A 27,821-nucleotide genomic window follows, 5' to 3' on the forward strand; every position below is an offset into this window, starting at 1 on the left:
TCTGTCTAGCAGATGTTAATGCGCCACTATAAACCCGGCTGTGGTAAATCTACCTGAATCTATACCTTTTACAGCGCATGTGTTGCGTGATTACTATTGTGTTATTGTTGTTATGTGACAGTAAATCATACTGTGTATTTCTGTACATATTTATCCCATAACAACATAACACACGTAATAGTAATCAATAATCACACAACACTTGCGCTGTAATGTGTTGCATTCTGCATATATTTACCATGACAGCCTGCGGTATTTGTTCGTTTTGCATATTTAATGATTAAATATAGACTTGTTGTTTAAATGTCTTTGGTCTTATTTTGTAGCTTGATTGGATAAAACAAGAAATATCAATATATATTGTGTATCGCCCAAACTTCTAAAAATATCGAGATATTATTTTAAAGTCAAATCGCCCAGCCCTAGTCTGACAGAAAAAATTAGAAAGAAACAAATTCTCTGAAGTGAAGGCATATAGAAAAATGTTCAACTGATATATACAGTACTGTGCAAAGTTTTAGGCAGGTGCAAAAAAATATTGTAAGAATACTTTCAAAAATAGAATAGATTAGATTTATCAATTAACTAAATGCAAAGTGAGTGAACAGAAGAAAAATCTACATCAAATCTATATTTGGTGTGACCACCCTTTGCCTTCAAAACAGTATCAATTCTTCTAGGTACACTTGCACACAGTTTTTGAAGGAACTCGGCAGGTAGGCTGGCCCAAACAACTAACCACATCAGTTGCTTCTCTCTCTTCATGTAATCCCAGACAGACTCGATGATGTTGAGATCAGGGCTCTGTGGGGACCATACCATCACTTCCAGGACTCCTTGTTCTTCTTTACGCTGCAGATAGTTGTTAATGACTTTCGCTGTATGTTTGGGGTCATTGTCATGCTGCAGAATAAATCTGGGGCCAATCAGATGCCTCCCTGATGGTATTGCATGATGGATAAGTATCTGCCTGTACTTCTCAGCATTAAATGTGTAGATGCCACTTCTGACCAGACTTCTCCAGACAGTAGACGGGTGTACCAGGGTTCCACTGTTTTCTGCCGATTCTGAGCTGATGGCACTGCTGGACATCTTCTGATTGCGAAGGGAAGTAAGCATGATGTGTCTTTCATCTGCTGCAGTAAGTTTCCTTGGCCGACCACTGCGTCTACGATCCTCAGCGTTGCCCATTTCTTTGTGCTTCTTCAAAAGAGCTTGGACAGCACATCTGGAAACCCCTGTCTGCCTTGAAATGTCTGCCTGTGAGAGACCTTGCTGATGCAGTATAACTACCGTGTGTCTTGTTGCTGTGCTCAGTCTTGCCATGGTGTATGACTTTTGACAGTAAACTCTTCAGCAACCAGTTTTATTCCTCCTACACAGCTGTTTCTGTTTCAGTTAATGATTGTGTTTCAACCTACATATTGAATTGATGACACTATGTAACACTATTTTTGTTCCTGGGTAGTTATTTCCTAATTGCTTATGCCTCAAAAGTATAGAAAACGTCTATTATTACCCACAAACTTTGCTTTTGTGACCAGGACGGTGATATTTTGAAATGTAACTATTTCCAATGAGAAAATGGGTAACTTTGTGTCTTTTCGTTCACAAAGTCAGAAAAACACAACATATGAATCCAAATTAACATGTATTTATACTAAAGTAATACAAAAATGACTATAAAAGATTTAGAAGTGAGTAGTTTTTCGAGATTTACGATTAAACTGTATTAAAAGTATAATCGTAAATCTCGAAAAACTACTCACTTCTAAAGGGTGTTCACACCAAATATGGATTTGATGTAGATAATTCACTTTGCATTTTGTTAATTGATAAATATAATCTATTGTAGCGTAAGGTACACTTATAAATTTCAATTTAAGAAGTGAATTTATAGTATCACCTTATCACGAATCCTGGAATCTTGTAGAACTCAATTTCTGTAATAATTGGACACAGACACCAATTCCAAAGATATAAATTGTCAAATTTATTCAAAAACAAAGACTAAATGTAGCACTACACTAATTATACAAAAGGGAAAAACTAATTAAAATTCAAATCTAGATCAACAAATCAAAGACAAATCACTTCCGTGACCAAATCAAAGACCATGGGATCGCATATGATGACACACAGATCGTTAAACAAAAAAGGTTATAAACACATTGACTATAATACCGGTTAGAAAGACGAGGGTGAGTCTCTCGTTAGTATTATTAGTCAGACATTAAATAACTACGCAGGTTAGTATTTATGTCAGGTAACTTCTTGTTATATATATATCAGTCTCATTTACGTTTAGGTGCCGAGAAAGATCCTATCATTACCTGTTACCACAATTTCCCTTAACTGATTATTAGTCAATGATTAAGGATAGGCAGGGCCACCTATAATCTAATGTCTATTAACTTGTGTCAATTTCAGACTAAACAGTTAAACAGGAATGAGAAGATATTTCTCGGCGTTGACAGATTTTATTTCTAAAATTATCAACAAAACAGTTTAATGCAACACACATTTATATTTAAGAAAACTAAATGATATTACACATTCTAGAGTTATGAATCACAGATTAACATTTCTAATTGATTTCTCAAATGTCATGAATCATGAACTCCAAACTGTTAAACTTATCTGAACTTCGTCACAGAGAGGCCTCTCTGTCTTCGGGCTCAGATAACAGCACACGGCACGAGGTCTGTGTGGTTTGGAACAAAGGCAGTCTGGTTCGGCTTTGTCCAAGAACTTCCACTCAGTCGATGCACCTGGAAGTTGGGGTTTCGCGAATGTAGAGTCTTTTCCAAACAGATTTTCCACTGGTTTGAAGGCTCCAAGGTTGTGCACAAAATCTTCTTTGTAAGAAGGGTTCCACCGTAGTTACTTGAAGACAAAGTCTTTGAGGAAAGCAGAGCCCTGTTTGTTCCAAGGGTCAAGTTTCTTAAGACTCAAATAGCTATTAAATGACTGACACTTTCGTATACAGTCGACTTAGTCAATTGTCCAGCTGTAAAACTCCACTGATCAGGTGGGCACAGGCGGGCAGCGCAGTCTGTAAAGTTCTTTATTTAATAAAGTCCTTTAAAAGAATTCTTCGTACGGCTCAATCTCCTTCTCCCAGTTTAACTCTTCTGTTGCCGGCAAAGACTTGGTTGGTTTCTGGTTCCGGTTCTGGCAACAGAGCTACAGGTTGAGCTGTGGCAGCGAGTTTCTGGTTCAGGTGAGAGAGAGAGAGAGAAAGAGAGAGAGAGAGAGACCGTGCGCTGTCCTTTATACGCCTGTCAGATCAATAGGTGATTGGTTCTTGAGTTTTTGAGATTGGATTTCGGTTTCAGCCCCCAGTGTCCTATTGGAAGGGGGCTTGATTTATGACTGATGTCAATCCATGCCATCTTTTGGAAATGCCGGTTGGCCCGGGTTCGTACCTCTATGTCGGGATTTTGGCTCTCGTCCACTTCAAAGAGTTTTTTTTATTACCTACAGGCCCCCTTCTCCAGACATCTCATAGCAGGATTCCAAACTATTTGGCCTATTCTCGGTGCCATCCTCCCCAAAACTGTCATTTTGATGTAAACCAGTTCCAAGCTGATGAGTTAAGGAAATCTGATAACTTTGGGGGGGAAGAGGTCTTCTTTAGATCAGTGCTTCAGCTCAGAGCTAAAATGCTCTCATCAAAATACACCCAACATAACGCTACACTATTAACATCTATTTTGAAAGCATTCTTACTTTACAGCATTTTTTCACACCTGCCTAAAGTTTCTGCACAGTATTATATATATATATATATATATATATATATATATATAAGTAAATCTAAAAATAAATCAATATAGGATTGAAGATGTATTTCTTGATAGTGTTTTTACTGTATTTCTGAAAGACTTTCTGCATCACTATGGAATTGTCTTGGTGCCGACGGAATTAAACTCTCATGGGGAGAAAAAGGGAATGTGCCCATCCCACTGAGGCTGCTTTTCCAGAGAGTATGGATATTTAAAACTCCTCTCCATGCCTTATTGGTACAGCACAATGTTGTGAGGGTAGTCTTGAACTCGGAGTCTGTTCTAAAAGATCTTTCCCCCAAAATGGAGAGAATTCAGTATAGATCTTCACAGCAAAAAATAAATAAAATCACAAATCGGGCTGGTTCTAGGCAACAGAAATGTTCGAGTCACTTTGGATCCCATCCTTGTCCTCCGGCGTTACTCTAACCCCGACTTCGAACAGCTCCTTTTCCTCCGGCTTCTCCACCAGGTGTGGGGGTGCTTTGAGTCGCCTCTTGAGCTCTGGGTCGGGACACAACAGGAAGTCGTACAGGAAGCATGCAGCCACCGCTCCCATAGTGGGTCCCACCCAGTACACCTGTAGGGAGGGGATACGGAATTAGACACTGACCTCAGTCAGGCCTACATTTTGGATTTTGTTTAATCAAAAAATGGATCGTTAGTTTCTAATCCTTGAGCTTATCGTAACATGATATACATTAGAGCAGAAAGCATGTTTAATGTCCTGTTCACAATCCTGCTACATCTTATTGCTGAAAAAGAGGAAAAAAAATTGGTTCTCCAACATTGTTTAGTGAGAACAATAACAGGGAACCTGCCGGCGCAAAACCACAAGGACAGATTACATACCCAGTGATGCTCCCACTCACAGAACAGCAGGCTGGGCCCCAGTGACCTGGCAGGATTCATACTGGCACCAGTCAAGGGCACCTGCAGACCAGCAACAAATGAATGACTTCTTTACATCAGGAATGTCTGCAGACCCCTGCACACTGAGCTAGGATGCTCTTAGAAAATTTCAGAAGGGTGATTCTTAAAATACACTTTGCAAAACCATACATAACCAAAAACTATGTGAAAACGTGCCTTGGAGGGTTGACAAACTATTTGCTGGTGAGGAAGGAGCTCCCAGGTTCTGTTGTTTCTATACTGATTTAGTATTGATTGATAGTGTGGAAATGATTGGCAGATTGCTGTATCTTGTATAACACTTGCATGCATTTACCATGGCATTATTCTCAGAGTTCCTCTTTTTCAATTTTAGGGAAATGAACCTGATCAAGCTTGATGCAGGGTTCAGTTTTGGACAGGGAAGGATCTCTATTTATTTATTACCAGACCAGAAGTTATTATGGCTCAGCCGAGTATTCGTGGTGCTGAATGAATACTGATCTTAGGTCATGTGTTACAGTGGTATCTGAAAGTGGATTCTCACCGCAAAGAGGTGTCCCGCAGCCACTGCCAGCCCAATGATCAGGGAAGCCGGGAGTCGGGCGTCTGTCCTGTTCCGATCGCAGGAGGCAAAGAGTGCAAAGACCAGGAGGAGGGTGGTAGTGCTCTCAATGAGCAGAGCTTGGCCAACGGTGATGCTGGTGTTCACCTGTCCAGAACACAACATTCACCTGATTCAGGCCACCACAGGTTGTATTTGACAGTGATCAGTATATATTTCAGTCACTTAATCAGTTATTTTATAAAAAGATTTAAAATGTACAAGCTGGACTGTAAAAGACAGTCAGAGAAAAAGCTGAGAAAAACTGCAATAGGCTCTGATCATAAGCATTTCAAGAAAAGCCCATCAGATCACTTCGTAGTTGTTTTACACTTTGAAGGAGGTTTAATTAATTTAATTTTGGCAAATGGCATTAATTACAGCAAACAGGTTTGTTATTTCTTAATGCCCCATTATTTAGACTCTCCTCCTTGCCTAACATAAAAAGCTCAAACTAATGAATGATGTCACGGTTCTCAAAAGGAAGATCCTTTTTCGGACCTCTCACCTTAGTGACTCCGAAAGCTTTTCTGTACTCTGCTCGTGTTGCTAGAAACACAAATGCCGTCCCGGTAAAGGAAGCCAAGCACTGGACGACAATGTAGAGGAACCCTTTGGCGATGGTGATCTTTCGGGTGAGGACCATGGCCAGCACCACGGCAGGGTTGAGGCAGGCCTCGCAGATGTGTCCAAATGAATGGACCAGCACAGCCACAGTAAACCCGAAACACAGGGCGATGTGGGTCGAGGGCACCGCGCCGTCATCCAGAGACACTGTGGAACCCAAACTGATCAGCATGAAGAGGAACACGGCCACAAACTCCCCACCCAGAGCTGCAAGGAACCGCCGATCCCATACACCCCCACAGGCTGCCATGACCTGACCACCGCACAGCGCTCTGAAAGACATCTACTGCCCGCTCCTCACGACCATATCATATCATCATGGCACTCCTCCCCAAGTCAGAAATGGGCCATCGCCCGATCGTTCCCCCTGGCTTTATCTGCTCCTTTGATCAGGAACTGTGAAACAATCATCCAGTCAGGTGAGATTTAGCAGAACCACAGATTGGAGATTTAATCCTCACTGGGGAACTGAAGCGCTTTCAAAGCTCAACCCTCCTGTTAAAACATCTCCCACGCAGAATAAGCTGCCATCAAGACATTTTTATATCAATTGTTTTGTCCCTTTCTTATAAGCTTGAATAGTTTGCTTTTACATACAACCCTGCACATGGCTTAAACAAACCCAAATAACGAGGACCAAGTTTTGAAAATGGTGTGAACATTGAGTGAAAATTCACGATACAAAAAACTGACCGAGCAACTTCAGATTAGCCTTATAGTTTTATTTCTTAAATTTCTAAACAGAGCAAAACATTTTTTACACCAACTTGTACTGTACAGATAAAACAAAAACAAAAAAAAACATTGTAAAGAATCCTTAAATAGCATTTAAACCATTATCCCCAGTTTACTAAAAGATTAGAATTTACAAAAACAAAAAAGATTACAGTGAATTCATTATTAACATGATTTACAGCCTTCATTTATTATACACAGGGGAGATTAGAATAGTTTAGCATTTATTATCAAGTTTTCAATCGGGGTTTGGGGGGGGGGCACACAAAACAAAAACAAAACTATACTTCAACACATAAATAAAAAAAGGTGATCACATTTTATTTGCAACGCAATATAAACTATATATCTACATTTTCTTCCCTGGGATATAGTTAAATATTCCACCATCCTCATGAGAAGGGCTGGTGTAAATTGGATTCCTCTGATGTCTACATGGCTCTTACCACGGGGCTGCTTAAACTAAATACAGGACAGTTTCATTCCTTTGAAAAATGTTAATCAGACAATGCAATCTCTATTCTGCAACACTACACAACTGTGCTACAATGTGCTTGCTTCAAAGTGGACACTGCCAAATGTAGCCAATCGCTGAAATCAGTTAACCCAGGTCAGGTTTTAGATCTGTGAAAAGTAACCACACAGACGGAACTTCTGCACTTCACAGGTACTGAAGATATGTTGCAAAGTTGAAAGGAACGTGTAGGTTTCGAAATTTGCACACTGTCATGCAAAGCTTGCATTTTAAACCAGAAGCCACAAAAAAAAAAAAAAGCTTAGACATGCATTTCACCACTGGAGAACATGCTGATGAAGATTAAAAATGTATTAAAATAAAAGATTAATTCTATTTAAAACATCCCTTGTAAATAAAACTCAGATATCCATTTTAAACAAATTCAGTTTTTTTCTACTAATCAAAATGAATAATAAAAACTGTGGCCCAGGAAAATGAACTGCTGAAAACTAGATTTCAATGTCAACTAACAGTCTTTAGAGAGCATTACCTGCCTATAAAGCTTTCAGCTGAACTGTAGGCTCTGCAGCACTGGTCTAATATCTGCAATTATGCACAGGTGGAACACGCATTGTCCAGGCCTGGTGTGTTTTAAACAGCCCAGAGTCATTCACTTGCTTCCACTGCCTATATAAAAACTGTGCATGTATATATTTGTACAGGCACACGGTGAGAGACTGAGTATGCAGTAGTTTGATTAAATAATACACCTTTAATCAAATTGCTTTGAGGGGGGGTGAGAGGGTGGACAAGATCCCTCTTCTCAACAGAAAACGAGAAGTTAACTGGGCTATGCACTCTTCAGGTTCCTAGATTTTATTTTGCAAACTCCTCCTTTAAACAAAAACAATAACCAAAATCATGAAAAAAGAGTATAGGGTATAAAAAGAGACCAGCATTTCCTTACAAAAGCACTCCCTATGTTAGATGAAGCAAACAGTGATAGCCTATGAAGCAGGAAAAGGAACCACAAATCAAGGAAAATAAATAGTGATTTAATAGTGAAAAACGACTGAATGACCTGGATGACTCTACCTGAGAATAGGAGGGATATAAAAAGATATCGATTGAACAAAAGGACAGTGAAAACCTGATGTTACACACAGCAATCTTGTTGCAGATCGGCCAAAGAGCACAATATGTAAAATACTGCAGCCAAACAAACACTGGAAAAGAGAAGCTGAAAGAAAAGAATAAGAGCTTGAGAAAGACGAAATAAAAAAATCTATGCATGTATCCCACACTTTTAGAAAACATTCATTTGCTTTCGAGATGTTGTGATGTTCATTTCTGATTAACATTTACAGGAAAAACAGACATTTTAGGCAGATTCAGTTTGGGGACACAAATTTGAATGGCCTACTGCTTCCAAACAGATATGATTAAAAATATAGAATAATATAAAGTGTACAAGTCTTACATCCAAACTCTTTCTAGGAACAATGTCTCCAATACTATCACTCATGCTTTGGGTTCCAAATCTTTCATGGCTGTTGCTGACGGCAAATGCTTTACTTCATTTTCCACGGCGGATACATACTAGGTAATCTTTGCAAACTAAACCTGCATCAGTAACATATCAAGCTCTTTGCTGTCCACTTACATGGATTTAGATCTGGGACCGGCGTTGCATCCAGTTTGAAAGCAAAAACTCCAGACAATGAATTTACACATTTACAAAGCGTTGCTTTTACAGGGAATAAACACAGACCATAAAAATAATTCAAACAGCAAGGCCCTATAAAACTAGGGCTGTGGCTGCCACACTAATTTATTCTATTTCCTTATAATATTTAAAAATATAGGGCAGTCGCCTCTCTCAGTTTAAGAGTTATGTTACATTTTAATAGACTAATTGGTGACACAAGCAGATTAGATGGCACACTAGTGGGTTATACAGGGTCTGATGAAGGTATGGCTTCAAGACTACAGATTCCACGGCAGACATTTTACAAGACCATAATTATCGGCTACATTAAAACTATTCAATGAAATTACCGAGAAGGGGAGATTATTTGCGGTGCACTTCTGCTTTCTGCTAATTACATGCCTGTTTGAACTAGATGTAAATAAGCTTTTCCAAAGTGAGAACATTTGATCAATGTTTTATAGTTTACCTTTTATTATGTTCCAATTTATATAAGGTACTTACAGTACGTAAAACACATTTCACTTGTAACAGGCTACCAATGAAAATGCATCCTTTTCATAATTATCATGAGTTTCACAGCTCAAGGCTAATTCTTTTTTTTATATATATGCTGCATACATTTCACATTTCTCTTCCCCCCACAATCAAAACTGCAGAAATTCATCAATATCAGGTAAATGAAAAGAGAAAGGGATATCAATACAAATGCTAGCCATTCAATGCTGCCATGTGTATAGCCAAAACTACTGCCCTCAAACAGGCTCTTATCATATCCCCACCTGTGCATCGTTCTAAGCACCGCAAACCCATTAAAACCCTTTATTTTTCCAAATAAACTTTTTTTTTTTAAAGTGCTTTTTTCCCTGCTGTGAAAAAGTAAATTAGAAAATGAAAGGTTTTAGACAATGCTCAAGATATTAAAGGAATGCAAGATCATTGCTATCCCTTAATTTTACGATCAGCAAGTCACAGTTGTAATGTTGCAGATTCACCAACAAGAATAAATAAATATCAGAACTCTCCAATTACACCCATTTAAGATGATCTGACGAACAAAAGCACTAAAAATATGTGGGTTATATGGCATGATTCTCAGGCTTTCATGTACATTTTTCTACTGAAGAAGGAAAAAAAAAATTAAGTTATTGAATCTTAAGTTTGCATTTATTTAACTATTAAGCACACTGTAAAATAATGAGAATCTACTGTGCTGGGGCACTGGGGCGCTGGGGCACTGGGGCGCTGGGGCACTGGGGCGCTGGGGCATTTTCCTGCTATGCAAATGTTGGATAAGAACGCAAACACTGGGCAATTCAGTCTCACTGCACTCCTCACCCTGGCCGGCTGTTGTATCCATCTGTTTGGTGATTCAAAGCTAGGAAATTCTCTCGCAGATGACGGTCAATGCAGAGAAAGTACTCCACAACCGAGCCCAGGCCAGAACGAGAGGAGATGGCCAGTCCGGCTGAAGTGTGGAAGATGAAACCACCGAACGCAGCCAGTGCAGGGAAAGGGGTCGGCGCTGATAGAACTGCTGTACCAAAAAGTGAAAAGCGACGCGGCGCAGCCCGGGTGTCCACGGCGATTTACTCCTGTCCAAACCCTTCTGTTTCTTCAATCGCAAACATCAGTTTCTCTTTCATCTGCTCATAGCTCTTGTAGGGTGGCAGATCCAAACGATTAAAGCTAGAATCAGAGGAATTAAACAACTTGTCTTAAAATCAGAAAAAATGCATTTCATATATCTGGGGTTGATTTAAATCCAATCAGCATCAAGCTTTCCTTCACATGTTTCCATTTGATTTTGAAGGGCAGAGTATTCTGCTTGAAACTATCTTTATAAACAAACACGAGAGTGGCAGAACAGTAGAGTAATTGAAATGTTGAAATGGAGTGCCAACGGCCAAGGGCTACGGCCCACGAGTGACCTTTTGCTATTTCATGGGTGTATCTGTGAACAGTAAGAGTATAAAAAGTACTGCTGGTACTTTAAAAGTGGGATAGTTCATTCAGCACTTAATACTAAACTACTGTTCCTTTTGAAGAGTTAATACACAAAATACATCAATAACGATTAAGCAAATAAAAATTTAGTGAATGATTTGTTGGATCTAGATTTTAATTTAAGACCTACTTTTCATTTCCATACATAAATTAACACCATCTAAGCCTAGACCTAAACGTACATCCTTAACATTATACACAATAATGACACCATATTAGCAGAGACATACACACCTATGAGTGTAACTGATCAATCGTGTGAACGAGCGATACTTGATGTTCCATAGTTTAGCCAGACGTAGGCAGACCTATCGCTAATTGCTTTACCGGGGCTGTATATTGCGTTTTTTTTTTTTTTGCCTTGCATACACTGTTTGGTAAATAGACTTCAACATCTCTGTCTAACCAGGACCACCTGGTTTAATTGCAGAATATACAGTTTTTCACCAGAATTCCACCATAAATCGTGAAAAACTCATGTCTGTATTAACCACATTCCTCCTGCTCCCATAAAAGTGAGCTGTAGGTCAGCACAAATAATCTCCTATTCAGGGCCTGGAAGGTCACGAGCATGATACAGAACAGAAATATAGCAAGTGTTTTTATGGGGCTGAACTACAAGAATATTATACAGCTCAAAAGGTAAATAGGGGAACAGGAATTCTGAGCCAAGAGAGTGAAGTCTGACGTACTGCAGACCCAATAGCACTAGTTTACATTTACATTTGTGGTCCCAATACCATCAACTCACCATGTGTGACTTCTAGGCAGCCAGTTCTCTTTGCCTACTTTCTCAATGCAGAACTTCTGAGGGCCGTTGCTCCCTGAAGGAAAAGACCAACAGTTTGGATGAGATTCACCACCAGGGCAGAGGCAGTGAAAACCCAACACCAGGATGCCCAAATCCCTTCCATCTGGTCAGCACCGCTGCAGGTGACAGTCAAGTGTCACGTCACACATCATTGACACTCACCCATGAGGTCAGCAAATCCTCCCACTGGCAGGCGGCAGGTCCCCGTCACGAACTGCAGCAGCCGCATGCGCTTCTCGTTGTCCATTTCTTTAATGAACTGTAGGGGCACAATAACGCATTATCCTTAATTAATGAATTAATAAACCTGTTGTTGCGGAGGGGATGCGATCTCTTCAGGACATTGCTCAGGAACGACACTGCTCAATGGTCTCGACTCAAGGCAGAGAGATTGAAAAGTGGAATGCCGAATAACCCAGTTTGTGCAATATGACGTATCTATATTGATGGTTTACAGATCTGTACTGCTGCTCGTCTCTCATGTGGACAAAACAAATTGATGAAAAAGGAAATGGACTTCTTATTCTAACTGCACAAAGAAAAAACTAAAACACGTGCACATTGGACATTGCAATTTCTGCATCTTTTCCTCACCAAGTGTAACAAAATTCTATGTAGAGACTCTTTCCATAGGACAGTAAGAATAAAGCCATTGGGGCATGTTTTGTTAGAAGCAGATACCAGTTTCAAAATTGAAAAGGAATGATTTACTTCAATTTTTAATATAGGCACACACATTAAACTTTATCATTTTAGGTAAACGTATAAAAAGATTATATTGGTGTACTTTAAAAGCACAGCAAGTTGAATTTAGTGCTGTCCGCTGTCTTAGAGATCCTGATCCTGAACAGAGTATGAAATGCAGTGCCCAGTGGCACGGGGCACTGAGGGGCAGCACAGCCTGGGGCAACCTCTGGGGCGCGGGCAGTGGGCCTGTACCCCTCGCCCTGTACTGACCTGCCAGAACCACAGGATCTGCTTGCTGCTGCGGGCATAGTGGCGGTAGATCGTGTTCCTCTGCCAGTCTGTCAGGTCGATCTCCTGCATCCCGCACAGCATCACCTGGGGAAGCAAAGCCTGCATTAACATCCCACCACTGCAGCGTTTTTACTTTTTTTTTTATTTCCTTCCTTCCTTCTGCACTCACTAGTTTGTAATAAACTGCATTTTCTTCACAGCGTTGCCATCTGCAGAACAACGGTGGCACTTCAGCATCTAGTGTGGGACTAACACATCTACCCTAATCAAATACATCCTAGGGGTTGCTCTTTTTTCCCCCCTTCTCATTACACCTTCTCTGCCAACTTTGGGAAGATCCTACCTCTAGTTCTTTAGCATCAAAGTACTGCAGGTATTGCTGTGGAAGAACTTCATTGAAGCCCTCAAAGAAAGCCTGGGTTTGCTCCTCTACTCCTCTGGACAACCTCCACTCGGCCACCAGCCTTCAGAAAAGAAAGACAAATAGGATGATCAGCCACTACTGAAAGCGATGCACATTTCCACTACAATATCAAGTCGGGCAGAAAGTCAGATGTGTTTCAGGAGTCTAATGAATAAATAAAAAAGGAATTCTTGCTTTTATTCCAGAAGGGAAGAGAGAGGGCGGGGAGCACATACCTGATGTACTCCTCTTTATTTTCTTCTGTGACAACAACATTGCTTCCATCAGGCTTCAGCTCGTGTGTTGTTACTTCGCCGAGGATTTCTTTATCCACAGAGAAGTACATCTCCAGGCCACATTCCTCAATGTTGTTCTCTCTGGGGAAGAATGCAGTTTATCATACCATCACCCGTGATTACACGACCGCAAATGCAAGGTGATGAACAAACTAGGGATGTGCATGACAAATACGTCTATAATTTCACAGATGCTGTGTATTCGAATAGTCACCCCCTGCCAAGTTCTCAACTTTATTATAAAATACTTAGCTAACACAACAACTTAAAAAGCTTTGTTAAATAAATACTATTAAACATTAGGCAATGTAAAAAAATACCTTCCTATTAGGAGACATACGGAAATGGCTTAATAACAGCAGCAATAAGCAGAGCTGTCAACTCTCACGCATCTGGTGTCAGACTCTCGTATTTTGCAAGCAAGTGTAATTGTTTCATGATATCATCACAAGCTTTTATGTTCATTACAATTTCAAATGAACTATACATTTTCTTTTTTTAAAGGAATGCTTGTTTATACGTGTGTCTCGTGAAAATTACAGCAGAGCTGACGTGTGCATAAGAACTGAATATTTTACAAATACAGCTGTAACCTGACCGACCAGAATGTTTTTCTTTCAATTTTTATTCAATTATTAAGTAAAATTTTAATTCAATAATAGTTTGTGAGCTGCAACACAAATTACTTCTCATTAGCGTCCTTGTGGCAATGTTTTCCAGTCACAGTGAAATACAAAATGTATTAGACAAGCAACCTAATTTATACAATCCACTTAACTAAACGATTTACTTTTCCAAACCACACTCAACCGAATCTGGGAGTTTGAGTACAAGTACAAAATATATCACCTATAGGCAATACCATTCTGTGTATGTAGGTATATAATATGAATGTGTTTGTTGCGGTAGTCTTTCCTTTTGTGTCATTGCTAGCTTCGGAGAAGGGTGTTTCGTTTTTAGGTGGGATAACATACCAGTTGTAGATTTGTGGTAGTTTAATTGCATTGCACATATTTTATACTTAAGTGTTTTTAATTTACTTAATTATGTAAGAATTTCCGTGCAGAACTTTTGTGAGGAAGACATTTTTAGCCAAGGTCCGTTCTAGTTTAACCAATCATAGACAAGACATAACAAATCCCACCCTCCAGTCAATCTTCATTACCACTACATAGAGAGACAATCAGCACAGGCTTTAAAATAAAATCAATATATACTTCTTTTTAACTATCAAATGTTGATTCACTTGTCGATAGTGGCCATCATTAAGGAATAGTTGAATGTTCAACTATTCTGTCTCATCCCTAGTACAAACCTCTGTCACAGTTACACATGGCTTGACCAAACACTCAGCAATTGTAACTACAAATAAATTGGGACTTGCATTGTACATGTGTTGCTGTATATTTCCGTTCTCAAACACAAGAGAAATAAGTTGAAGGCTCAGGTTCAACTCACTTAATCCAGATGAGGGAGTTGTAGAATTCAGGATCAATGGACTCCAGATCTTTGAGTGCCAGAGGCTTGTTCAGGATGCGTTTGTAGAAAGGCAGAGAGAAGCCAGTGTCGATAAACTTCCCGTGGAACAAGGCCTGAAATCAGTTAAAATAAATCATGTTGAAAAACTCAAAACATATCCTTCATTGTTCTTCAATACCAGTAGGTTAGTCGACCCTGCCGAAACTATACATTGCCTTGAAAAACTTGACCTTTCCTTAACGATACTGAACTTTTTCATTTGCTAGCTTTTGCAGGTTTTAAGGAGCAAATTGCTCCTGTTTACACTGATTGTGTGGTCAATTCAGAACCAGAGTAACTCTGAACAAAAAGCAGAACAATAAAAGCAACAATATCCCACCATGGCAATAAACCTGCCAATGAACTTGAAGTATTTGAGATGGTCGGGGTTGATGTAGGAGGCTGGGTTGATTTGCAGGCAGTAGTTGTCCTTCCCCGCGTATTCGAACAAGCAGTACATGGGGTTCAGCACCTCGTGGGACAGCAGGAAAAACCACTCCCTGTGAGGAGAGACAGGTCATTGTTACTATACATTGAATATGCTAAGGAACGTATATTCAAGCATACAGGGCTTGCCTTCCAAACAAAAAAACAACAAGGTTTCAACTAGCGAGTCAAGAAATTATATGAGCATCGCAGTTCAGTACGAGTGGCTTGTAACATCTGCTTGACAAAACAGCTGGACACCTGCCTTGCGACCCCTCCATAATCCAGACCCTCCTCCCCTGGAAAAATGATCCATAGGCGCCGTCTGAGATCTTGGGCATTGAAGCTCATTATCTGGAAAAACAGCACAATTCAGCAAAAAGTCATTCAGTGTCATGGGAGCCATTCACCGTGCGCAGACTTCAAGAGGATTTTCATCTCCAGCTCAGTTTTTTGCTCCAGTCCCTGCATAAATATTTACTCACTTGTTGAAAGGAATCTTCGAACAGGGTTTTCCGAGTCACCGTGATCTTGATGTGCTGGGGCATCGACAGTTGCTGAAATAAAGTAAAAAGATATAAATATAAATGTGAGAAGACAACATTTCACTCTTGGTACATAATGACTAATCACTGTACTTTTCATTTAAATTTCACCCCCTTAAAGCCTATTGAGCTATTAGCACAGTTAGTAGGCAATGATCAGAGGAAGATACGAATTATTACTGCAAACAAGCACAACGCATTTCTTCTCTAATTACAGTATAGTCATGTGTGCGGGAATCGTTCCGATGGGGTAATGAAATCTTTATTCACCAACAGCGAAAAAGATTTTCATTTTTCTAGCAGGTCAGCAGTGTCAGATTGGCAATGCTGTTTTTCACCATTTGCAGTGAACCTAGGCAGCAGGATGTATGCCAGCTAATGAGTGATTTATTCTGCCTGTTTAGAAAAGTCCAAAGTCATAAACACCCGTCTTCCTATTTATTAAGTTTCCATCCTAAGCCTTTCATTCACATGTAGTAACTCATTTAAGTCTACACAGCCCTTGCTCTCCGTACTCTTCCTGACTGTCATAAGCAGTGTTTTTAATGTTTAACAAATCCTAATCAATAGCAAGTAGAGAAGACATCAAGGTCAGTTAAATCGTATGGTTTGTTTTAAAAATGATGGCCATGTTAATCATTTGTTGCAAGTTATAGAAACCATATGTGCCTCCTACAATTTCTTCACTCTGCCTGCCTGGATTTTCTACATGAACACACTGCCACAGCTGCATTACAACACAAAGATGGGAAAAACACCTGTAATTTGGTATTCTACATTTTGCTATGCTATGCATTCTTACACATGATAATTAATTATCTTATACCATCTTATACTTTGCCCACTAACACCCCAATTCCAATAGTGGACATTTACCTGACACCAGAATCTGAAGTACTGGACTTTGGCTTTGAAGTCTCGTACGTAGGTGATCTGGGGTCCGTTTTCACTGGAGGATTGAAAAAAACAAAAAACAGAAAGAAGCCTAGGTCAGCAATATCAACAATTCATTAAGTCAATTAAACCATATCCTATGCATTTAGTGTAGAACAGTTCTGACTGTTTGACAAATTTAAAGAGTTAGGAAAGAAACTAAAGAGCAGAACCTCCATGGTAGTTTTCTCTGAAATACTTCTGGTACCACATGCATGACCAGGGAGACAGGCAGAGATTAGAAAGTTCAACGCGTGGTTAAAATCTTGGTGTAGGGAAGAGGGTTTTAGATTTATGGGGCATTAGTCTTTCTTCTGGGATACTGTTTATTAGGTTAGTATTTTACATTTCTTAAAATAAAACAATTCCAATTTTAATACTTATGATTAAAATCATTTAAAATATCAATTCTTAAAATCACTTAAAATTTTTTAAAATCTTTGTGATTTTTAACAAAACTAAAACAATTAACTTGAAAATAAACGTGCTCAAATCAAATAAACAAAACGTGATAAAAGCAAAAACTGCACACCAACAAAGGAGTCAAATACATTGAAAATAACTGAAAATGCATTAAACAAAATAAAGAAACAATTAAAAAGTAAAAATAAAAAACAAACAAAAAAAGTCTAATGCATTTTAAATTAAACCCAAAAAACGGTCAATGTATTTGACAACAAAATATAACAAAACTCTACCTAAAACCCAAAACAATTGTGATTAAAAACAACTAAATCTTTAAAAACAATTAAGATTCGTTATTTAAAATCTTTTTTAAAAACAGTCATCCGTAAAATCTTTAAAAGATCTTGGACTCGGGCTCCAGCAGGGGGAACTAACCGTCCCCGGAGGTGGGTCCCGTCCCGTTTCTTCTGGGATAGATGGGACTCGTACAAACCAGACGGTCTACATCTAAACAGAAGGGGGGCTAATGTGTTGGGAGAGCGTATGTGTAGAGTCATTGAGAATCTTTTAAACTAGGCACCTGGGGGGCAGGGAGCTCTGACAATGGGACATGTTGCACTAAAGAAAGAAAACAAAGGGAAACTGCTAGCAGGAAAGTCCTGAAATGTTTGTACCTCAGTGCCAGGAGTATAAGGAACACGATGTTAGACCTAGAAGCCATAGTGCTCACGTGTGGCTATGTTGTAGGAGTGACAAAAACATGGCTTACAGAAAATGATGGGGATTAATACAATTTGAAAGGATACACACAGTTTAGGAGGGACAAGCAAAATCAAAGAGGTGGTGGGGTAGCATTATATGTCAGAAATGACATTGAGAAAGAAGAACTCAAATTAGATCCCAGTAACGAAAAACAGAATCTTTGTGGGTTAAACTTTTGAATAAAAGATCCAGAGGATCAGTGGTAGGAGTGTGTTACAGACCACCCAACTGAGATATTCTGAAAGATGTTGCATTATACAGTGTAATCAGGACTGCATGTAGCAAGGATATGGCTGTTATAATGGGGGACTACAGAAGCAGAAATAGAAATGGTTGAGATGGTAAATGACTGCTTTCTCACTCAATTTGTCAGGGAACAAACCAGGGAGAGTGCATGCATTGACTTGATCTTTTCAAATGATCAAGATAGAGTCAGAGGGACACTAGTTAGAGAACCAATGGAAAACTGTGATTACAATATGGTTAGGCATTCTTTAAAAAAACAAGGACCAAGTCTAAAACAATTATCTACAATTTTAGAAAAGCAAACCTTGAAGGTATGAGGAGGCACTTAGAAAGAGTTAGACTGGAGCAAACTGGATTCAGATTCAGTTGAAAATGGATGGTTAAATTTTAAGAATATACTACCAAATTTGTACCAAAACTTAGCAAATTGAGGACCAAAAAACATTGGGCAAAATGGTTTAATAGAAGTATGCAAAAAAATATAAAGAAAGAAAATGTTGTGTAGGACAGAGGTTATTAAATTGTTGTACGTGGAGAGCCCCAGGCTGGTATGCCAGACTACCCTGTAATATGTTGTGAGCACAGAAATAATTGTAATAATAATAATAAAATCGATGTAATTTTTTTATTTGTAATGTATTGAATTTGTTTAATAAAGCTTGGGTTTTCATATTTTCTATTTTATTAAAAATTGTTTATTACGTCTAGTAGGTTCCTGTTCGCTACGTCGGTACTGCACGCTCTAATACGCAAGAGCAATTAAAATCAATACCTCGCAAAATCAACTGTTATATCATATGGCTGAAAGGACAAGACAAACACGTTGAGAAGGAAGAGGATAATAAATGGGCTCTGCTGCTGAACCCGATACAGACAGCACTGTCGGCAACAAGGCTGTATGATCCAAAATTATCTAAGTTTGGGATTTACTTACACCGGGAAGGAGGAAGAACCGAGACCAGAGTGTGTCTCATGCTCAATGAGAGCCTGAAGCCAGCGCATCTGAGGCGCCACTTCACCACGAAACCTGGGATCTTGAAGGATGAGCCTGTTGATTGTTTCAGAAGAAACTTAAAAGATCTGAAGAAGTGCAAGTCCTGATGCACTGCAGCATCCACCATGAGGCACTGGCAGTCAAGAACATGCCTGATGATTAAATTCTGTGCTAGACTGCTGTCAAATTAGTGAATTTTATCAAAGCCCGTCCAATTAATTCACATCTGTTCAGTGTGCTTTGTAATGAAATGGGCAGTGAACATGCGCAGCTTTTGCTATACTGAAGTGAGATGCTTTTCAAGGGGGAGAGGCTCATGGGGCTCTGCACTCTGAGGTACAGGTGTTTCTGCATGACCAGAAATCTCCTTTAGCAAGTCTATTTGATGATCCAGTATGGCTATACAATTAGCCTACCTGGCTGATATATTCTCACGTTTGAATGAGCTGAATATGAGACTGCAGGGGCTCTCTTTAACAATTTTTGATGTGTCTGACAAGATTACTGCAATGAAGTAAAAGCTGCAGCTTTTTGTTAAAAAAATAAAGGCAGGCAATGTCTCTGCTTTCCCAACACTGAAGAACCATCTGCACACATATGGTGTGGCAATGATGCTGCAGTTTGTGATGTGATTGTTGTGCAACTTTTGTCATTGGAAGAACAGTTCTCCAGTATTTTCCAGTAGAGGCCACACCACAGTGGATCAGAAACCCCTTTACTATTGATGTCACAGGAATACCCGAGGATCTGTCCTGTACAGGAGAAGTTGCTGGAGTTAACATCTGATAATATTATGACTTCAAAAGTATCAACAACTGTCACTGTTGAACTGCTTGATCCAAAGACAGTGACTTCCCAGCCCTCTCATAAAGGGTGTGCGGTTTTTGATGCCTTTTGCTACTACCTATCTTTGCGAGAGAGGTTTCTCTGCTCTCACTGCAATCAAGACAAAGTATCGCAACAAAATGAATGCTGAGCCAGATCTGCGTTTGAAGCTCACTGCCCTCGTCCCTGACATTGCAAGGCTTTCCTCGGCTAAACAGGCTCACCCCTCTCACGAAAAGTGCTCGGTGCTATTTTTATTATTTGTGCATGTGCGTGCATGTGCTCATGTTGGTCATTGAGATTTTCTGTGGTTCCTATGAGAAGGTGACTTTTAGGTGGTACTTGGATGTTTTGGTTTGATCAGGGGTGGTACTTGGTTAAAAAAGTTTGAGAACCACTGGTATAGGGCATACAAAAGGGAGATGATTCAACATACAAAGAATATGTTGAACTGAAAAGAAATCTTAAGAAAGGGATCAGGAAAGCAAAGAAGGAAACAGTAAGAAACATAGCTCTTGGAGCTAAAACTAAAGCAAATAGCTTTTTTCAATAGTACAACAGCAAGAGGTCAATAAAGAAGGAAAACGAACAAGATGTGGAAAATGTTCTAAATGAGTACTTCACAGAGGTTTTTACAAAAGAAAAAGAAAATAAACATACCACAGGTTAACAACCAGTCTAGTCAAATCCTAAGAGAGATCAGAATAAATGAGGAGGAGGTACTAAAGGGACTAGCAGAATAAAAAACAAACAAATCACCTGGGCCAGATGGTATATTTCCAACAGTACTTAAAGAAATGAGGGAAATTATTTATAGGCCGCTAACTCAAATATTCCAAATGACACTTAGAACAGCGGATGTGCCAACTGACTGGAAGACAGCAAATCTCATACCAATCCACAAGAAAGAGGACAAAACTGAGCCAGGAAATTACAGACCAATCATTTTCACATGCATTATTTGTAAAATGTTGGAAAAAATTAGACAGAAAATAGAGGAGCATCTTAATGAAAACCATATTTCTTGGAGAGAACATGGGTTTAGACGAGGCAGATCATGTCTTACAAATTTGAGTGTTTTGAACATGCAACTGCAGCTGTAGATCATGTGAAAGCATATGATATTATATACTTAGATTTTCAAAAAGCCTTTAACAAGGTTCCACACCAAAGACTGATCCTCAAATTGGACACTGTAGGCATTCAGGGTAATGTAAGTAGATGGATTATGAACTGGTTTATGTATAGGAAACAGAGGGTTTCGATTAGAGGAGTCACTTCTAACTGGAGTGAGGTTATTAGTGGAGATCCACAGGTAGCGCTTTTCAGGTCGCAAATCACTGTTACATTGTCCCTGTTGCCAGACACGCAGCAATGCACTTATGTTTTGAAAGTCGCTCTGGATAAGAGCGTCTGCTAACAAATACATAATAATAATAATAATAATAATAATACATTGTCAGCACTGCTGGCGTGTGATCGCTCACAAAGCGCATGACTGTAGCAGATCTTTCTGTCTATTTGATCTTCTCTTACTGTAGATTATGTATGTTTTGTGTAATTCGCCCTGTGCTAAGAAAAATAATTTATTCATACATTATGAATCATGCGCAAACCAACCCGGGACACATGACTCGTAGGGGCGCTGGATTCAGATTGACACCGGACCAGATAATGACCATTTCATTAACAAACATGAACCCCAAATCACTTTTGGTGGAGACGACTTAACCCCGCCCATCGGCCCCTGACGTCACTGGGTCTTTGGTTTCAGACCAGCAAGTTTTTGGTGCCAGAAAAAGTGGCTTCGTGCCGGAATGGAGCCAGTTCTTTTGTTGTGGAAAAGCAATAAATGGTTCCAAATTAGGCACCGGCTCCGAACTAGCACCGGCTCCTTGTCGGTGGAAAAGCGCTACGGGATCAGAACTAGGGCCTTTGCTTTTTCTAATCTATATTAATGATCTGGACTCTGGGATAGTCAGCAAACTTGTCAAATTTGCAGATGATATTAAAATAGGTGGCTCAGCAGATACAATCTTGGCAGCACAGGTTACTCAAAGGTAATTGGATAATATTCAGTTGTGGGCCAACACCTGGCAGATGAAATTCAAAGTGAACAAATGCAAGATATTACATGCAGGTAACAAAAATGCCCACTATAATTACACTATGGGAGGAATAGAACTAGATGAAGTAACATATGAGAAAGACCTAGGAGTCTACGTGAACTCCTCACTTTCTCCATCCAAACAATGTGGGGAAGCAATAAAAAAAGGCAAACAATATTAGGGTATATTGTCAAAAGTGTAGAATTGAGAACAAGGGCAGTAATGTTCAGACTGTACAATGCACTAGTTAGAGCTCATCTGGATACTGTGGACAGTTCTGGGCTCCACACCTCAAGAAAGATATCGCTGCTCTAGAGGCAGTTCAGAGGAGAGCAACCAGACTTATTCCAGGTCTGAAGGGAATGTCCTACTGAGAGACTGAGGGACTGAACCTTTTCACCCTGGAACAGAGGAGACTACGTGTGGACTTTATTCAAGTCTTCAAAATCATGAAGGGCATCGACCACATCAAACCGGAGGAGCTTTTCCAGATCAGCAGGGACACACGCACCCGGGGACACAAATGGAAATTGGGCTTCAAGGCATTCAAGACTGAAAACAGGAGACGCTTCTTGACACAGAGTTGTCACAATCTGGAACAAACTCCCCAGGGATGTGGTTGAAGTGACAATTTAGGAACATTCAAAAATAGACTGGAAAGGATCCTTGGATAACTTAATTATTAGTGGACACCAAACGAGCACGATGGGTCGAATGGCCTCCTCACATTTGTAAACTTTCTTATGTTCTTATTTCTGACTTCCCGCCGGCTCATACCGATCAGCTGAAAGGTCACTTGGATTCAACTCAGACATCAATTAAATTACACAGCCTGGAGATTTCCCTTCCCACAAAACCTCTTGGAGAGTTAGGTGAAGAAGCCACCCACAAACAAAATACACCTCAGATCCGTGCTAGTGGAAATGCTTCTAGGACTAGATGAGGACTAGTCTCGCTAACAGAACACCTTCAACAACCCCTTTGTTGAACTGTCCCATTCATCAGGTGGGGTTTTTCTTTTCTTTTACAAGTTCATGCAGTTTTATTTGTTGTTTATAATTTGATTTTCTGTTTTTCCCTCCTACCTCTTTCAATTAACAACATACAAATCATCAACATCAAAACAGGTTTTACTTGAAACCTGGTATATTATTAACCAAAGAAAACCACTTGCAAAATGTGAACATAGGCCTATCATTACATTTGTTATAGAGGGAGAAGAAAGAATGCCTTGCTTTCACAATATAGTCTGTTATTACTTTAGTCTGCACTGTCACATTCGGTTACATTAAGCTCAACATTTATTAGTTGAAATTAATAGAATACAATGCATATCTTCAGCGTGGTGCGCCTTATTAGCATTCCAACTGCAATACCTGTAATATCAATTAGTTATTATTATTATTATTTTTTTTTTATAAAGCCTAGTAACCAAACCATCTTTCCCAAATGTCCTGGGTTTCTTGCATTTAGCAGCAACTATTTATTTACCATATTGCAGAGGTGCAGAATATAAATCCACTCCGATTATAGATCCCTAAATATATCTACTGAGAAAATCTTCCTATTTATTTTCTACAGAAATATGCCCCCCAGATTATAACTTGGAGTTGGAGAATAAATCAGTCCCTAAGGAAATAAAGACTTACAGGGAGGACTTTCCGGTTCTGGGGTCAATGTACGTTGTCGTCTTTCGATTATGATCCACAAAGTAGGGAATACCGTCCACTGTGAACCTCATCTCCCAGCCTTCAGGAAGCGGCTTCTCATTCAGGAGTCTGCAACAGACAGCAAAGACAGCTGTGGATAAGAAGCATGGCAGCAAGCTAATATCTAGCATCATCAAGCCTGTGTTCACTTAAACATTGTACTTCTGAGGACAAGAGTAATGTTACACTTCTCAGAGAGAATCTTCTGATCAGATAAAAAGCCTTCAAATCTGACGCTTCAACAGCACATTAATCCTACTGACGATGTAAGGTCTTTTAACTTTTTGAAAACTGCGGCCTCGCCAGGAACACTGTACAAAGTACAAAGTACTCACCCTTGGGTTCGGGGGTCTTCCCACTGAGTGGATCGCGTTGGATGATGAACAAAGTACACCCTGCCATTCGTGTCGGTTCTTTTCTCTTTGATATGAAAGACACAGTGAGAATGTGAAGAACAAAGCAGTGTTTAAATTCCATACCAATGTCTTTACGGCCCTAAGGAAGCATGCCTTTCTCTCTAATCAAAGTCCAGAACCTCAGCAGAGTCTCAGGGCTGATTAATGTGTACCATTCGCAAATAAGCCAGCGAGATTCAGTCAATTACATAAACACAAAAACATATAATTAAATCATATCCTTCCTTTCTATAGATGTTAGGGTAGAAAATTGAATTAATTTCCCTAAAGAAATGGCAGATTAAACTTCTGATTAAATAACAATTACATTATTAAAGAATAACTGGTTCTTCCAGAATCTGGTGTATAGTTTCTCAACAAAAACACCTTTCTGATTTCCTAGAAGTGGAATTATTGATGGTCTTTCCTTACGCTGGTGAATGTTTAAGTTAAAAGGCATCACAGTCTTACACTGTCCCTAAGTCTAAGGGGACAAAAACTCTTCAAAGATGCCCTTTAAAACGAGTTTCAAAATGCTGAACCAGAAGAGCGTTCTCGCAAACCAAGAAATAAATGGAGAGATCTGGGTGAACTATCAAATGTCTGCAGTCTTTCCTTACATTTCTAAACTTTTTTGAGAAAAAAGAAAATCCATAAATTGATAAGTTTACAAATGTATAATATACTGTGACATATTCTAGAAATACAATTACGGACATGTCAGATAGCTTCTTAAATTTAAAACATGAATGTTAACAGCAAGACTAATCTCAGGGAGTGTGAAAAAGCAATTATTCCTGAACCCTGGAGCCTGGCACTCTTTATTGCTCTGCAATAAAACGGGTTATGAAATAAGTTTTACCCCATCCATGTGGTAAAGGCCCGAGTGGATCAAATTCTTTATTCTGTGTCGCTGGGACTTGATCTTGGAGCTTTAGTGGATATAAAAAATAAAATAAAATACAAATTAAAACAAAGCACATCAACACTGGCCATTTGTAAGAGCACCATTGTAAAAACATGTCCTCCATTGCGATTGTCAGCTAATGAATACAAGCATTTTAAAGAACAGGAACCTGAATTATCAATATGTGAGAGAAAGCTGGCTAACACTACTGACAATTTCCAAAAGAGTGGTTTCTAAGCAAACTACATTTGTATTGCCTTCGCAGACTGACTCTTATATCTGAGCTTGCTCTGATAAGATGCAAGGAGTGGTTTGAGTGCCCTGACTGCTAATAAGGCACAAGAACAAGAGGTTTATTACCACGTCTGAGAAAAAGGAACAGAAGGCTGCGGTTACTGAGCCGTGGGTGTTGTGCCACCTACCCCATATATAAACCTCTGGTTAAACTGCTGCATGGCACCCTGCAACTGATTGCGTTGCAGCTGCCACATCTCGTAGTTTCTCACGGACTCGACAGTGGGGCGCTGCCAGGTTGTTGTTCTTGTGATGTGATCGACATAGTATATTCTGCCCATGGGGTCGACACGTCGCTCCCAACTGGGTGAAGAGGGAAAGGACAAATGCCACCATTAGGAGCTTTCACATGCACCTAATCCTGCATTATAATCACAGCACTAGACATTCCTGCAGCATCCGTGATGGCAACCGAGTTTGTGTTGTAAACAGCTGCTGTGTGCACGTTTCTAATTCAGAAACAAGCACAGCAAACCCTTCACATGTAGAAAAACACCAAACTAATCACTATACTGAATACATTCTTTACAGTTTTTATCCATTTTCATGTGGACCACACTGCTAATGTTTCAGTCTCCCGGGTTAGTTTAAAGGAAACCACTGAGAAATTAACATTTGAGGAATACCAGACTTCAGCCAATTCACTTAGATTCAAGATTCAAGATTATTTTGTTTTCTGCAAAAGTTCAGTAATGAGGCAATGTAGAAATTCACAACATTCCCGCTTTGTGGAAATCTAAAACCCATATGTCAGGAATATAAACCAGAAGTGTGTGAATTGTGTACAGAAAATGTAGTTATGGTATACAAATGTAAAAACAGTGCTCCTTACAATAAACCTAAACCATCATGTCTTATTGTCAACAAGGAATGAAGCTGATCTTACCCCGGAGGCAGTGGATCGGGCCTATCCCAGGTTGTCCGCTTCTCAATGTGATCTACGAAATAAACACGGCCGTTCTGGTCTACTCTCTGCTCCCAACTGCATATAGGCGATCAAGACAAACAAAAAGATAAATAAATAAAGTACAACCAAACACAAAACAGGCATGACTCCACAATAAATACCTATTCAATAAAATAACGGTTTTAAATATTTACTCCCTGCATCCCCCTAATGTACTTTACCAAGAGCAATAATTAATTTATAAACACTATAAAAGTTAACTTCTTTCTTAACAATATTATGATAGCAAATCTAATTTCCTTGAAGGGTTTTAGTTTGATTTTTCTGCCTTTGGCACATTCAATCTCTAATACAGTACGTAAACAAATCCTCTGGAGGAGTACAATAGCCCCTCTGAATGAAGCTGCAGTTACATTGTGAGAGACAACTGCCCACTATTGGAACAACAGAGCTTCTTTAGAGTGAAGCCACCAACTGACGACAACACAGCTCATCAATATGCGTTCTGGAATCCTGTGCTGTGTTTACTGTGGCGCGCCCGTGCTCTTCCAGCTAGTATCCCGCTAGTATGTGCAGTGCTGATAACACGAATGCAGCACAATGCCCTGCAAGAGGCAGGGGGCATTTCTGCTGATCCTGCAGTTTAAACTGACAACATGACAGGCCAGGGAGCAGGTAAACAAATGTTTCTGTGCAAGCACTGACTACAGTAATGGAACCAGGAAATCAGAGGATAATACCAGCGAGATCAGTATTTCTATGAAAACGTTGAGATTTAATTCAAGAAAATAAATCTGACTGAGCGGTTTGATTACCTTTTGGTTATACACATCTGAGGGGGGGAAAGTGTGTAAAAGACTAGATGGGGTCTGTTTTAGCCCAAACTCTGTTCAATACCTTCAATACCCTTTGCACACAAACATATTCATTTAAACACACAGACTCTTCCAAGCACAGTTCTTCATTGCCATGTGTGGAGAGATCTGTATGTCAGAAACCTTTAAAGCCAATTTAGTCAGAAGACGTGCTGGAAAACCCAGACCACACAGACGGTCTCTCGAGGAGCGGCAGGAACTCACCCAGGGGGCAGAGGACCTGTGCCAACTGGGTTGACAAGGGGAGCAGCTGGGTTTACGGCCGCACTCGGCCTGGTGCCGGCTGACCCAGGGTCCTGTGATGTAAAGCTGGGTGGATTTAACTCCGAGGCCCCTGCTGTTGATATCCTCACCGCAGCCTCCAAATTGGAAGAGTTGCTGCCTTCACTGGGCGCAGAGGTGCTAGGTGCTACAAGAATAAAAATGAGAGAAAATGGATAATATTAAGATTGAAATACATTTTCAGTGAAATTGAAGAATGAATATACAGTGAGGGAAAAAAGTATTTGATCCCCTGCTGATTTTGTACGTTTGCCCACTGACAAAGAAATGATCAGTCTATCATTTTAATGGTAGGTGTATTTTAACAGTGAGAGACAGAATAACAACAAAAAAATCCAGAAAAACGCATTTCAAAAAAGTTATACATTGATTTGCATGTTAATGA

General features: G+C 39.6%; 2 protein-coding genes across 2 annotated transcripts in view; both read right to left on the reverse strand.

The window, feature by feature from the left end:
- Window positions 1–2,664: 2,664 nt before the first annotated feature.
- On the reverse strand, window positions 2,665–6,492 carry LOC136748762 (aquaporin-4). Its single transcript, XM_066702774.1, has 4 exons — window positions 5,792–6,492; window positions 5,227–5,391; window positions 4,641–4,721; window positions 2,665–4,368 (listed from the first exon to the last, which is right to left on the reverse strand). Exons 1-4 carry the CDS (start codon window positions 6,191–6,193, stop codon window positions 4,156–4,158), a joined length of 861 nt encoding a protein of 286 aa, XP_066558871.1. The 5' UTR covers window positions 6,194–6,492; the 3' UTR covers window positions 2,665–4,155.
- Window positions 6,493–6,617: 125 nt separating this feature from the next.
- Window positions 6,618–27,821, reverse strand: part of itcha (itchy E3 ubiquitin protein ligase a) — a 36,102-nt gene continuing 14,898 nt past the window's right edge. Inside the window, exons 8-24 of the mRNA XM_066702773.1 lie at window positions 27,359–27,563; window positions 26,259–26,354; window positions 25,501–25,675; window positions 25,034–25,103; window positions 24,112–24,196; window positions 23,717–23,845; window positions 16,671–16,743; window positions 15,735–15,806; window positions 15,511–15,603; window positions 15,164–15,319; window positions 14,764–14,897; window positions 13,246–13,386; window positions 12,950–13,070; window positions 12,586–12,690; window positions 11,791–11,887; window positions 11,569–11,641; window positions 6,618–10,499 (exon numbers count right to left, since the gene is read on the reverse strand). Of these exons, the coding sequence (XP_066558870.1) occupies window positions 10,400–10,499; window positions 11,569–11,641; window positions 11,791–11,887; window positions 12,586–12,690; window positions 12,950–13,070; window positions 13,246–13,386; window positions 14,764–14,897; window positions 15,164–15,319; window positions 15,511–15,603; window positions 15,735–15,806; window positions 16,671–16,743; window positions 23,717–23,845; window positions 24,112–24,196; window positions 25,034–25,103; window positions 25,501–25,675; window positions 26,259–26,354; window positions 27,359–27,563 (1,925 nt within the window). The 3' untranslated portion in view covers window positions 6,618–10,399. The remainder of the gene's footprint in view (window positions 10,500–11,568; window positions 11,642–11,790; window positions 11,888–12,585; window positions 12,691–12,949; window positions 13,071–13,245; window positions 13,387–14,763; window positions 14,898–15,163; window positions 15,320–15,510; window positions 15,604–15,734; window positions 15,807–16,670; window positions 16,744–23,716; window positions 23,846–24,111; window positions 24,197–25,033; window positions 25,104–25,500; window positions 25,676–26,258; window positions 26,355–27,358; window positions 27,564–27,821) is intronic.

This window comes from Amia ocellicauda, chromosome 4 (assembly GCF_036373705.1).
Source record: "Amia ocellicauda isolate fAmiCal2 chromosome 4, fAmiCal2.hap1, whole genome shotgun sequence".
Lineage (NCBI taxonomy): Eukaryota > Metazoa > Chordata > Actinopteri > Amiiformes > Amiidae > Amia > Amia ocellicauda.